The sequence below is a fragment of the Phoenix dactylifera genome, chromosome 14 (assembly GCF_009389715.1).
Source record: "Phoenix dactylifera cultivar Barhee BC4 chromosome 14, palm_55x_up_171113_PBpolish2nd_filt_p, whole genome shotgun sequence".
NCBI lineage: Eukaryota > Viridiplantae > Streptophyta > Magnoliopsida > Arecales > Arecaceae > Phoenix > Phoenix dactylifera.
In genome coordinates this window covers 12689043-12702953 of record NC_052405.1, presented here as the reverse complement: position 1 = coordinate 12702953, position 13911 = coordinate 12689043, and the positions used below count along the sequence as shown (strand labels likewise).

The following is a 13911-nucleotide window of genomic DNA, read 5'->3' as shown; positions in this document are numbered from 1 at the left end:
TGTGAGTTATTGTTGCATAGCAAAAAATAAAAAAATAAAAAAAATACACAAAAAAAGAGTCATCCTACGCTGCGCCGGACTGATTTTTTTTTTGACTAAAGCGGGCATTTCATACAACACGGGTACGAATACACCTAATCGAATCAGAAAACAAAAGATTCCAAAGGCACTCCGGGCATCCCTCCCTCCTTAGTCCATAGAGTGCTTCCTAAGTGGCTCGTTACATATGCCGCCATCCAGTCGGCCGTCCTTTAGCCTGAAATATAACACTCTCACTCACCATCATCCAAATATCGCGGATCAAGGGATGAACTCCGCTGACACTGCTTGGGCCATTTTGGCTCTTTACATATGCCGCCACCCAGTCGGCCGTCCTTTAGCCTGAAATATAACACTCCCACTTACCATCATCCAAATATCGCGGAGCAAGGGATGAACTCTGCTGACACTGTTCAGACCATTTTGGACCCAATTGATAACCGTAGCCGAATCACTCTCTAGTATAATTGATCTCGCCTGAAGCACCCGTCGCATGTAATACTGCGCCAAACTGATTCAGTGGCCGGTGGCAATTTTACCGGGCCTGATAGATATCAACGGCCAAGGGAACTTATTGGTGGCTTAGCATCATGCCATCCCACTATAGACGACAATGCCCCGCGACATGTCAAAGTCTCCTTCGCGGTCGTACACGAATCTCGCACCACGAATGCACGAGATATGCTAACATCACTGAAGACATTGCTTACTTGAAATGTATCATGATCAGTTGTATGTCACTATTCTGCGCGATCTACATCGTGTCAGATTTTTGGGTCCGGATGGTCTCAAGTTTGGGGACCGAACTGGATTGTTTGGTCCAATTAGATCATGCTCGTGATGCATCAGGCCTTTGTGCATCGCAAGAAGCTGTACGCTACGTTTGCATCTTCGCCTTGGCATGTACTTCCAACGACAATGCTCTTATTTTACCGGTCAAGTATCCTTCGATGTTTGGTTGATGAAAAAAAAAAAATTCTCAGCAAAATATTTTTCAAAAAAAACTAATATTAAAATATATAATATTTGAGCAGATAGTTATTGCATATTTGATTGATAAAAAAAAGTGGTATATTTTAGAATAATTTATGTTTGTTTGAATATCTACTTTCATACTTTCAAAAATTATATAACATATATATTATATTTTAAATAAAGAAAAAGAATCTATCTCATTCTATCTCAACATTTAAAAGTATTTTCGAAAAAAATTATCCTCATTTTTAGCAAGTGCAATTTAAACTTTTTCATGTCCTAGGAGCTTTTATTTTTTATAAAATATAAAAATTTTATTTTCATAAAAAAAGCTATTTTTCATCTTCTTAAAATTTTCAGTTAAAATTGCAGCATTTTTCTATTTTTCCTCTAATTCTATTTTATCTGCTCCTTGTCTTGCGAACCAAACGCGTCCTAAAGTTCGATCTAATGATGATTCAAATCCGGTATCCATTTCACACGCCACTAAAATCTATAGTTTATCTAAGATCAAACTATACACCACTCAAACCCACATAAAAAAATTAAAAACTTGGACTTGAAGTCCATCTTCTCTCTCTCCATTCTTTACAGCATATCATCCAAAAGAACCCTCCACCACCTACTTCTCTCCCTTTCCAAATGCTGCCCTTGTGATCAGCCTAATCCCCCTCACCCAGAGCTCAGCCATCTCCTTCCCACCCTCGCACACGAAATGCACCTCCCTCTCCTTGGTGGTCACCACCCTGAACAGCCCAGGCTCAAAAGCATCCTTCTTTGCTCCCCGCTTCCTCTGAAACGCCGAGCTCCCCCCCACCTCAGCCTCCCTGCACACCACATTCCTGCACCTCGACTTGCCCCACCGCAGCACCCCTGCGGCCCCCACCATCCTCAGCACCTTCCCATGCGGCGATCCCCGGCCGCCCTTCGTGTGCTTCTTCACACACCTCCCTTCCAAGACCAACACCCTCGCCATCTCATCCAATATCACATCTTCCGCCTCCTTGCCAAATAATTTAGCATTCATCCTCGCCAGTGAAAGCGCGGTCTCGCCCCGGTGAGTCTTTTTATTGCACCTGGCACCGGAAGCAATCAAGAACTCACACACTGCTCCATGGCCTTCCCTCGCCGCCAGCATCAGCGGCGTGTACCCATCGCCGTCAGGCACGCCGACGTCGCAGCCCCTCGCCGTCAAAAGCCGCACCGCAGCCAAGTCTCCACGTCGAGCCGCGTAGTGCAGAGCGCAGAACCCCCCCGCACCGCCCTTCTCGAGAGCGAACTCCAGCATCACCTGCTCCAAAAGATCCGAATTGCTGTTCGACTGAGAAAGCTTGATCGCCGTCTCCCCTGCTCTATTTCTTAGCTCCACATTGGCACCGGCGAAGACCAGGAAGCGGAAGGCGTCGACGTAGCCTTCCTTAGCCGCAACCATAACAGCCGAGAAGCCATTCTCATCTTGCTCGTCAATCTCAACCTCTGGTTGCATCAGCAGTGCCTCCAAAGCTTCGGCATCGCCGAAGCGTGCCGCAAAGATTAACGGAGAGAAGACGGATGAATCACTCGATCGAGGAACCTTCCCTGACCTCATAACATCGAGGACGGCATGTTGGAAGCCGATGCCCCACCGGTTTGCAGCGGCAACCGATGCAGCCGAAGCGCCAGAGGAGCTAACCAGGCCGAGATCGGCACCAGCCGATACAAGAACTTTAAGGCATTCATCACGCTTGTACCGCGCGCATAGCATCAACGCAGTCTCCCCGGACTCTGTTCTGGAATCGAGGTCGCACCTCTTCTGGATCAAGACTTGCAGGACTGAAGGCTGGCCAAGCCGGGCGGCCATGTGGATCGGCCGGAACTCATTGTTCCTGCTGGTTCTCACGGGGAGCTCACGGTCGACTCCACGATATGCTAAGAGGATGTGGACGGCACGCGGATTGGCACAAAGGATGGCATGATGGAGAAGGGCCCGGCCCAAGTGCACGGTGCTGGGGGAGTAGTGCCGGAGGAGCATCCGCAGTATAGTTCCGGTAGACTCGAAGTACTCGACGGCGCACCAGGCAACGCTGTAGGGCTCGGCAAGCCCGGCTCCCACCCGGAACTCCTCTCCAGTGGCAGTGTCCCATGACCATGCACCCAACCTCACCGTAGCGTCCTTCCTCACTCCGGCCTGGATCGAAACAGTATCGACCATTTATGTCGAAGACTCGTGCATGGATCGTATAAACAAGCTATTATTATTATCTTTGCATTGGCTACTAGTAAGTGAGCGAACAAAATATGATCATACCTGAAGTAATCGTCGGACGGCAGCGACTTGCCGACTGACGATGGCGGCGACGAGAGCCGTACAGTTGACGTTGATATGCAGTGATGGCTTCAATGAGCGGAGTAGCATGCGGTCGGTTGCATTTGGATCAACCCCACACTGCAGTAGATATTAGCAGCATTCGTAAATTGAGCTAAAAACTGTATTAGGCTACCATTTACTGGAGCATCCACACTTGTTATAATCTATTAATTAAAAAAATAAGTAGTTAAATGCACCGTAAATCATACTAAAATGGATTATCATGTTTTGTATTTTAATTATGACTTTGCTGTATATATGAATCAAAGTGTAAGTTCTATTCCATATGTTCGCAAGGGGCCGAGTATGCAACTGAATTAATTACATTTTAAACTAATTAAGTGATGACCCAATTAAAAAAATATTAAATTTTTGAGCAGGATTTCTGGGAACATTGACCCCTTTTATTACCATACCGCACAAATCTTTTGCAATAATTTTCTGCTCGTTCCAAAAGTTTATTTCAATAATTTAAAAGTAGATTCACGAACTTTTCGGTTGTGGGCTTCATAAGTTTATTTTTTAATTTACATCCCATACTATGCTTTTTTATATGAAAAAAAAATTGGGTAAGATCCGCCGAAGCGGGAAGCCTTAACCGCGTGTGTAACAGGAAAGCCCGAAGGCTGTTCCCGTCCCTGTCAGGGGAGATGCCAACCGTCTCTCCTTTTAACGAACACGCCACAGACGATCCTACTCTTGCTTTGTAAAGCCATGCGCGTATTTATAAACATCCGATGTGGGACTAAAAACAGGTCTCTAGCAAACCTCAAATTACGTAAATACCCTTACCGGGTTTGGTAAAATGGCATGAACCACATACAATGAGCAGGTGATGATATCCATACCTTGATGAGGGTGTCAACGACGTCGACGAACCCCCGGGCAGCAGCAGAGACGAGCGCATGCACGGCGACATGTGGGCGGACGAGGTCGGCGGCCATGAGTAGCTCCGCCAGCCTTGCACGCCCGTGGGAGCACGCCTCCACAACCGCCTCCTCGCACGCCGGCTGCGAGGCCCCGGCCTTCAGCAGCAGCTCTACCACCTCCACCCGCCCCTCCCTCGCCGCCGCGGTCATCGCGTACCCCCTGAACAGCCTTTGGTTCACGTCCGCTCCCGCCCCCTGCTCCCAACCAAACAATCCAGTCAAGCCGTCGCACGAAAACAATACAACCATAGCTAAGCGATAAGAACTCGGCAGTATTGAGGTATGGCCCCAAAGAAAGATACGAGCCCAGCAAGATCTCTCTGTAAAGGTCCAAATTCCAGGCACCTGGGAGGGGTCCCTCAATTATCGCAAACTACAACCAACGTGGGCTGAGATAAAAGGTGTATGCAACTCAAAAAGAGACGTCTGATCCATATGGGGACGACGGCACCGACCAAGATGGATCCCACTGAACCTGGCAGAGGGGAGTGTTTCCAAAGGAGACAGCTGGCAATCATACAGGAGTAAAGGAGGAGAAGGCGTACGGGCGAATCGTACGGCTAAGAAGACCTCGCAACAGTGAGAATGTGCGTGTATCGACCCACCTCCCGTGCTCCTTTTCCACTCGCTCTGTACTCACCGGTCGCTCTCAGCGAACAGAGACGCCTGCCAAATCAGGCAGGCCGAGAACAAAACAAACCGGCTGAAATGTAATTAACCTCAAAAGAAAGTTAGCAAATGCGATAATTAACGCAGCAAATGCGTGACGGTGCACTGGTACAATTATTGAAGATCATGCAGGAGGTCATCATTTTAATGGCCAGTGATGGCAGTACACGGACGCCACGAGTTATCAATGCCATGGAGGCCCGCTAATGCAGCATAGCTAAAATAGGCCAATCTGCAGGCTCTTAGCTGAGTGTAGACTCTCGGAGGCCAGCCATATATGCCTATAGGAAAGCGAACAACGCGACTAACTGAGAGGTTTCATCTGGGCTGATCACGTAACGATACCTCATGCTTTGTGTTATCTTCTTTTTTCTGATTTCACTTGCTGCTCTTATGCCCGACATGTGTGAGTTGCCAGTGCACCGAAGAAGAAAAAAGGTGGAATAGAAAATGGACGGTCTGGATCTAATGGTGCCCTGATACTGCGCCGTATGAGGTGTGGTACCACCGTATCATTCATCAGCAATAGCGAAGACCAAGAGGAAACCATCCCATTTCGCTCCAGCTGCTAACAATATGCTCATTAAAGAGCAAGGGACCCTTGCCATTATCAACCATCCCTTTTATTTTATTAACACTATGATTATAATTTATATTAAGCATGATTCGATGCATACAGGGCTGCAAAGTTCTTTTATTTAATGTTAGAGATACACAGAGGGATTTGATTATAAATCCTTCATTAATATTTCTTTGCATATTTACGCGGATGTATCAAACGCATGGGTCCCATAAATACGTGCTAATAAGTAGAGATGGGTGTGTTCTTGCCCCCCTAATAATCCCTGCAACAACCTAATTAGATCAAGGAAAAGATATATCCAAGATGAGATGCGGAGGGGACTGGAGACTATCCCGATCCTTGTCAAGGAGGGAGCCGCCTGACCGCTTGGAACCTTCGAACGGGATGCTCCTTCAGAGGGAGTCCACGTGGCAACGTACGGAGCCGTTGGAGTTCAAAACGGCGTAATCGTATATTAACGGCATAGGGAGGCAGTAAGTGCACGGAATTAGGGGCTTCCGTAACGGTAGACAGGCTCTGAAAAACGTCAAACATTTCGGGATAAATTCATAGGGAGTTATTATTTGATTAAATGTAACTATGTGCCTAAATAGGCGGGGCGGCCTCACAGGAGTCAGAGAAAGAGGTAGTAAAATAAAGGAGGGTAGGAATATCAAAAATCCTGGAAAATTAGTAAAACGAAAAAAACAAAAAGAAAAATAGTCAAGTCAGGAAATTTTTTTCCTTAAAAAAGGGAAAAATATATCAAAGAGAACCGATAATTCTTCTATAAAAAATCAAATGCCCAAAATCCAAACTCAAGTCTCCGATTAGGGTTTTTTTTTTCCCCCCAAAAAAGCGATTGGAGATTAGAAAACAAAGAGAAAAATCGGATTTAATCGAAGTTTTTTCAGAAAAAAAGGGGGGAGAGAGATGGGAATGGTACCAGGAGCTTGCGGACGAGGGGGAGGTGGCCGGAGTGGGCGGCGAGGAAGAGGGCGGAGACGTCGGTGCGGAGCTCCTCGTACTCGACGCGAACTTCGTTGGGGACCTCCTCCCGGAGCGCCACCTCCGCCCGCCGCCACTTGAGGCACACAGCTCCGGAGTAGTTCACGTCCACCATCGGATCCGCCAGGCACTCCGCCACCTCCCTCAGATCACCCCGCTCCACCGCCTCCACCAGCCTCCGCGACGCCGCCTCCGTCTCGTAGTCCACTGGCCACACCTGCTGTCTCCCCACCGTCCCCCCTTCTCCCCCTCCCCCTCCACTGCCGCCGGCGACCACCATCCCGTACCCGAACACCGTCATCCAGACCCCCCCCCCCCTCCACCCAATTCGACGATTGCCGATCTCCACCGCTCCCCCTCACTCGACCGCCGATCGCCGCCCTATGCGGCAGCATCCGGCATCTCTCTCTCTCTCTCTCTCTCTCTCTCTCGGGAAACTTGAAAGGAGAGAGCGCCAGAGAGAAGGGAGGAGGGAGAAGGTATTTATAGTGGGGAAAATGGAGAGCTTTTACTTTCACCGAGGACGTGCACTTGGAGAGAGGACTGGGGAGTGGGACCCACGGGACAAGCTGGTCTCGCTCGGCTTAGGTTGGGGTCCGGGGTCGGCTCAATGGCTTTTCTTGATTCTGGTGCATGGTAGACCGGATTGGACCGGGTTTGGGTGGTGTGTTGTATTTTCTTTTTTTTGGTACATCAGATTATAGTGTACGGAACGAGAAGATATCCAATGGACCATGTGAAAGGAAAGTAATAATAACAATAATAATAATAAGCTAAAGGTAATTGTGTCATTCACTGCTCATGATCAAATATGGATATGGATTTATCATGGCACCCAACTATCTATTACATCTATTCGTGACTCCTTGATTGCCAATGTAAGACTGATGAATTGGAATTGCTCAAACTAACCATATTTTTGCCCAAACAAATCAATTGGCCTCAGAACAATCATTTAAGAAACCTATCTTAAAAGAAAAGAGTGCGAACTTAGGTACATATGGCAAACTAGTGTAGTAGTGTTCCTCATAATATAGCCATATCTTAATGAATTGAATTGCTCATATCAAGTCACTATTTTTCTAGATTAAAATTTAAAAATCATGAGATCGAAAGTTATGCTCTTTCTTCCTTTGTTTTTTTTTATTTGACTATTTGTCAATGTTGTTGGATCTCTAACTGAAATTTGTAAAATGTTGGTGTTGTGGTTGAAATCTGGCCTGAGGGTGGCTCGCCGGCCGAGTCGGAGGAGCTGCCAGTGGGGATAGAGAAAAAGTGTCAACTCCTACGCACCGATGTACCTACACGAAGCCTCACCGGTGGTTCCGGTGAGGGCCCTCCAATATTTAAGTTAGAGTGGATCTTAGTTGGTCCCCAAAAATTTCCAGATGTTACTTGATGTGGGCTATTTATAGTTTCTGCAGAGGTGCCCAGGTGGCGGAGGTATGACCCGTTCTCATCATAAGAGGAGATGACATTTGGTCAGGTGGCATGTAACCAGGGGTCGCTTGAGGCACACGGCGTAGGCCATTCTTGTGAAAGCATGATGTTGACAGAGGTGGCAGGGTATGGCCCTTGGCAGCAAGGTATGGCCCTGGTCAATATGTCGTGGAGTGACCAGCAAGTAAAGTATGGCGCAATGAGGTTATAATGTACGGCCACGTATGCGGGCGTAGGTGTGCGCGTGGATTCAGCTGTGGACGAGGTCGGGCTCGTTTGGAGGCCGCAACATTTACTTGACGAAGTCAGCTTGGTGAGCACTGAGGTCGAGTTGACTTGGAGGTAGCAACATATGTTCGGTGAGGTCGGCTCGGCGGACTCTGAGGTCGACCCAGCCTGCTCAGTTCTGAGGTCAGCTCGGTAGGGCGGCTTGAGCTTGGGCCGGGGCGTTATTGTGGATACCTACGGTCGATGGAGCATCTTCGGCTCTTGGTTGATCCTGCAAAGCGTCCCGAGCCCGGCTTGAGGGGCGTCATTGTGGATACTCTTGGTCGATCCTGCAGGGCGCCTCAAGCTCGGGCCCGGAACGTCATTACTTGTTCGGGGGTTGTTCGGCTCTGAGGTCTGCTTGACAGGAATTGGGTGGTTCCACTTTAGAGGAGGACGATCCATTTTGCCTCCCATCCGTTGGCATCACTTTTCGATGAGGTGCACCCCGTTGTATCATTTTATAATAGTTTGATTAAAATTGTTGGACTACTCGATAAAGGTAAAGGAGAAATCTAACTTAGAAGAAAAGTGAGATTTGGGTCATTAAAACTATTATACCAAAATTTATAGAAATCTTTGCGGCCATGTTCTCTAGCTCTTAATTATGAAACTCCAGCTTTATAAAGCCCGATAAAGGAAGAGTTTTATAGTTTTCGAATCATAGCTGAAAATCCTTCTCTTTGCATGTGCGAATCTTAACTTTATAAGTACCATAGCTGTAGCGCAATTTCAACATTATAAGTTGGGTCAAATTTGAATATTTCTTCCACAATTAATTACCTTATAATTTTAAGAGTTCAAATATTACAAAGTTTTGATCAAGAATTTCAAAACCTTAAACAACTTTGATTCATCAACATTTCTTTGAAATGATTGTTAGCCTTCTCACTCTTATCATAAAAAAATTATGCATGCCTTAAAGAGTTATTGAAGAAATGTCGGGAGAGAGAGAGAGGGCATGCACTTCCCAAAGTTTGGTGGATGATATAGCTTCCGGCATCAGTTCGCTTAGCTCACTACCCACAAAAATCCAGCGACCTTGGAGTTTTTGTCCCCATCAAAAGTGGTCATGGCTCAGAATGGCCACCCGAAATTTTTTGCACCACAAAATGCTATACAATATTTGATAACCACCGTCAAAAGATAAACGACTATCGAGCAAGGCACACGGCGTATGACACGTAAGGTCATCTTGTTTGATAGTTGTCTATCTTCTGATGGCGGTTATTAAGTGCTACACAGTATTTTATGATGCAAACCACACACTATAGAGGATTCGTGCTCTTACAGCCTTGAGCTACTCGAGAGTGACACAATTTAGACTACTGTACCGCCATCAAGAGATGAACGACTATCAAACAAGGCACACCGTGTATGACACGTAAGGTCATCTTGTTTGATTGTTGTCTATCTTCTGATGGCAGCTATTGAGTGCTGCATAGTTATTTATGATGCAAACTACACACCATAGAGGATTTGTTCTCTTACAGTCTTGAGCTACTCGAGATTGACACAATTTAGGCTACGGCACCACCATCAAGAGATGAATGCCATCAAATAAGGCACATCGTGTATGACACATAAGGTCATCTTTGTTTGATGGTTGTCTATCTTCTAATGGCGGCTATTGAGTACTGCACAGTATTTTATGATGCAAACCGCACACCATGGAGGATTTGTGCTCTTACAGCCCTGACCTACTCGAAAGTGACACAATTTAGGCTACTGTAGAGTTAGTGATGGATGTGGAAGTGGACCATTTGTAGCCAAGTCTAAGCGATGAGAAGTCATAAGAATGATGAGCGATTAGAATATTGAAGAGATGGCGCAACTTAGGCCAGATCTTGAATTGGTTTTTGAGCCCAGGGTTTGAATTTAAAGTACAAATATTTAATGAGTGATGATATTGCAATGAGATGGGGTTAAGGTGATGAATCCAATTATCCAATCTCTCGGTGGCGAATCACAGTCTAATGCCTTGAAAAAGATGGCTGCATTTTACTAGGTGAATGTATTCCACATCAAGCTCCCATGGAGCACATCAACATCTTGATGGAATTGCATCAAGCAAAAGAGCCAGACTACTTCACCAAGAAGCACAACTCCAGTAAGCTATGACATTGAGTAACTAAGAATGGCCATCCTGATAGTTACATTTGGAGTAAAATGTTTTCCTTTTTTTTTTCTTGAGAAAAATTGGACTACCATGTATTCAAAGGGATTCATGTTACATCAAGTTCCATATGAGATAAAAGTGGAATTTTGTAGGCTGAAGACGGTGCCTACTATTTTTGAAACTATCATGAAAGAATTCCTTGCGTCAAACATGTAAAATAATGCATTCTAAGGTTCAAACTAGATGAATCCTCCGGAGCAAAGAGGCAAACAAATACTAGGTTGTTGCTTTATTTGCAACTTACCTGCCATTTGGCTTCTGAATCACGCATGCAAGGGTTAGTTCGGGTTGATTTTGATTTCTTTACTTCAAATAAAATGGGAACCATTGGCAAATTATTTTTTGATTTGATATCCAAACTTCACTTATGAGTCTGTATCTTTAAGGGTATATTTGGTTCGTTGCCAGTATCAAAATTGAAATGAATTAAAGTAAAAATTAGAATGGCCATATTCTCTAATGCATTTGGTTCGTGACCGGAATTGAAATCAAACTTGGACTGAAATTTGAATAACAGGGAAGAGTTGAGATTAGGTTTTCGCGGATTGGGGCACTTGCATCTTCTCTAGAATTGAAATCGAAATGGGACTTCTTTCAACTAAATGGTTAAAATGGAAATCACTTATTCCCATTTCTATTTTCGAACCAAATCCCTCCAAACCAAACATGCTCTAAATTTTGTACAATCTTGGATCTTGGCCATGTAAGTTGGGTTTTCAACTATATTTACAAGTGCATTTTGTTGGAAGCATGATTGAAGATTAAAGGTAGATAAAATTCATATGGAATTAAATGACTAGATTTATGTGGCGATGATACATCCATAACTATTGTAATTTATATATGATTTATGAAAATTCTACAATCGATCACAAGATATCATTACAAATTTTTAGAGATGATCCATGCATCGATGATAAGTTGTAATCGCCTGCTTACTCCCTGCTATAATAATAGAAAAGCATTATTATTAATTCTTATTCAATTATGCAATTTTATGTAGTAATTAAGGATTGGTGCAGAACATAGGGATTTTGATCATTTTTCTTTTATTTTCCTTAAATCTTAATTAAATTATCCACATGACTTTGTTCAGATTTACTTGTCTTAATTCTTACTTTCTTCTCTCTCTCTCTCTCTCTCTCTCTCTCTCTCTCTCCAACAAACAAACTAGAGTTTGAGCCGACGCTGCTGATCCAAGCCGAGAAAAACACCATGCCCGAGCCGAACTCCAGCCCACGTGACGTGCCACGTGGCATGGAAAAAGGAATATGGCCACGTGGATTCGTCCGCTGGCCCCAATAAAGCCCCCCCTGTTCCAGCTGCCGTCTCTGACCTTTTTATCTAGCAATAAATAAATAAATAATAAAATAACAACATTAAATAAAAAATCAAAACAGAATAAAAATAATAGTCTAAATACCTTTTTATCTAGCATTAAATGATAATAAATATTCTTCGAGGCAGTCATCATGAACTGTTCCATTCCCCAAAAATACGTGAATAAATAAATAAATAAAAAGTCATTAAACAGAAGAACATAGGCGTGACATAGGAGAGATCGTCCAACAATTATATTAACTGTTATATTTTCTTCCTGTTCTCCCTTGTCTTCACCCATGCATAACTTGAAAGCCCAAGACAAATGGGGCTCCCTATTTCGATCTTAGACTTTTCATGCCGTGATTAATTTATTAATGATGATTAGAGTCATGAGCAACAGAGGATGGGCTTTTTTTTTTCTTTTTCTTGTTTTTTTCCCGGACCTGTTGAGGTGGATGGTTCCTGGCCTGTGGGTCCCTGGGGAGACAAAGGTGATCCCACTGCTTGGTCGATGAACTAGGGGTCGTGGGATCAAGGATCAAGTAAAGATTCTTCGTTCAGCACCATGCAGGCCCAGCATATGACACAGTTCTGGCTGAAGGTGACAAGTGCGAGGTTTGGAGATATTCACAGTTGGCAAGAACAGCTTTTTCTGAATTAGATGCAATGGTTGGAGCAGGTGGTAGGGTTCTACATAGAGTGATGTAGGTTAAAAAATGCAGTCAGTTGTATTACTCTAACTGATGGTGAGCCAAAAAGCCCATGGGGTCTGGGTCTGGTCTTTCATTGGCACTAGAGATTCCAGGTATGAGATCTGAAGATGCATGGCATTCCTACCATATATCTTTAGAGGAAAAACTCAGCAGCCATTAAGGGGCTTATGGAGTACTACAAAATATTCAGTTCCAGATTTGAAAAGCACTTGGAAGTGGCTATCCTTGTTTCAACTTATTAGAAGTAGATACATGCATGCTCGATCTTCTTTTGAGATGCTCCAGCTGGAAATGAATTCGTGAAATTTAGAGTGGATTTAATTGGTGTTGCTGACGACCACATCTCATCACCTTGGTGGAAATTGAGGATGAGGATCTCACCTTATCTCACCTCTTAGAAACCACTTTTAAGGTAATGGCGGACATGTGGATTCAAGTTAACATCATATCAGTTATCGAAGTGTTCACATTGTTTCATTTTGAAGAAGTTAAAGTATATAGTTTTTGAGAGAACTAGGGCCTAATTAAACTCTACCTTACTTCAATATAATAAATTAAATTGCCACTCTTAAATAAGTTTGATTACCACCTATCCACTTGCCTTCTCTCACCTTTCTTGTTTTCATGCACTTCCCCTTGAGTTCCTTTAGTTTCATGGATCCTACTAAACTCCAGGTGCTAAGAGTCCCAAACATGCCCATTCATTGTTCCTTTCTTCCTTTTCTCTGCATATGTCGACCTCGAGCCATCTAAATCTTCTAATTTTTTGACGAAATGCAGAACTCTCAAATAACCTACCAATTAATTGAGGCTCTATATATAAATGAGCCAATCATAAACAACTTGGACTTAGACCATAACTAATGGGTTTGCTCGAGTCATTTATTTGGTAAATGAGCCAAGCTCAAGCTTCATCCATGGAGTTTTAGCTATAAACAAGCCAAGTTTGAATTCTTGAACATACTTGCAATAGCACAAACAAGTAGAAAAGCTCGAAACCCTGATTTTTTATGAGGCCTACAAGTTCTCCATGTATAATACCTCGAGCCGACTGTGATCGAAAGACCAAAACACTTGATCGACATGACCTAATTAGATCCATTTCACCAAACAAGTGAAACCAAAGCCACTTCCTAGCAGTTCACTAGGAGCACTTTGTAGCATGTAAAGCTACCACTTCTCCTCCACGTACGTCAGAGATCTGGCCTGTGAGTTTGTGTCCTATTCGGCGTTAAAGCTGCCGAGAATATCTCATGGCATCTAGAACTCCGGGAAGCTAACAAACGCGCGGACTCACTCCCTGAGGTTCACGTGCAGCGTGTGAGCAGATCTCATGCAATATTTTTGGCCATCTTTGCATGGATCTGCATGCCGTCACCCTCTCTCGAGGCACTTCTGTACGTACCTCACCCCATAAGCCGAGATGCTCGAATAACAAGTTAGGCATACAAGCACACGTG

General features: G+C 44.4%; 1 protein-coding gene and 1 non-coding gene across 2 annotated transcripts; both read right to left on the bottom strand.

Moving 5' to 3' along the window:
* Window positions 1-1501: 1501 nt before the first annotated feature.
* On the bottom strand, window positions 1502-6751 carry LOC103702934 (ankyrin-2). The gene is made up of 4 exons (XM_008785576.4): window positions 6468-6751; window positions 4210-4485; window positions 3302-3439; window positions 1502-3181 (listed from the first exon to the last, which is right to left on the bottom strand). Exons 1-4 carry the CDS (start codon window positions 6642-6644, stop codon window positions 1637-1639), a joined length of 2136 nt encoding a protein of 711 aa, XP_008783798.4. The 5' UTR covers window positions 6645-6751; the 3' UTR covers window positions 1502-1636.
* LOC113462463 lies at window positions 3920-4041 on the bottom strand. Its single transcript, XR_003384866.1, has one exon. It is a non-coding gene; the product is annotated as a U6atac minor spliceosomal RNA (small nuclear RNA).
* Window positions 6752-13911: the final 7160 nt, after the last annotated feature.

Bases quoted from the DNA above. Each gene is read 5' to 3' on its own strand.
- LOC103702934 (XM_008785576.4), bottom strand. From the start codon at position 6,644: ATGGTGGACGTGAACTACTCCGGAGCTGTGTGCCTCAAGTGGCGGCGG. The intron at 4,486-6,467 runs GTACCATTCCCA...GGTTGGGAGCAG, and splicing joins CCCTCGTCCGCAAGCTCCTG to GGGGCGGGAGCGGACGTGAA. The intron at 3,440-4,209 runs GTATGGATATCA...TATCTACTGCAG, and splicing joins TCGTTGACACCCTCATCAAG to TGTGGGGTTGATCCAAATGC.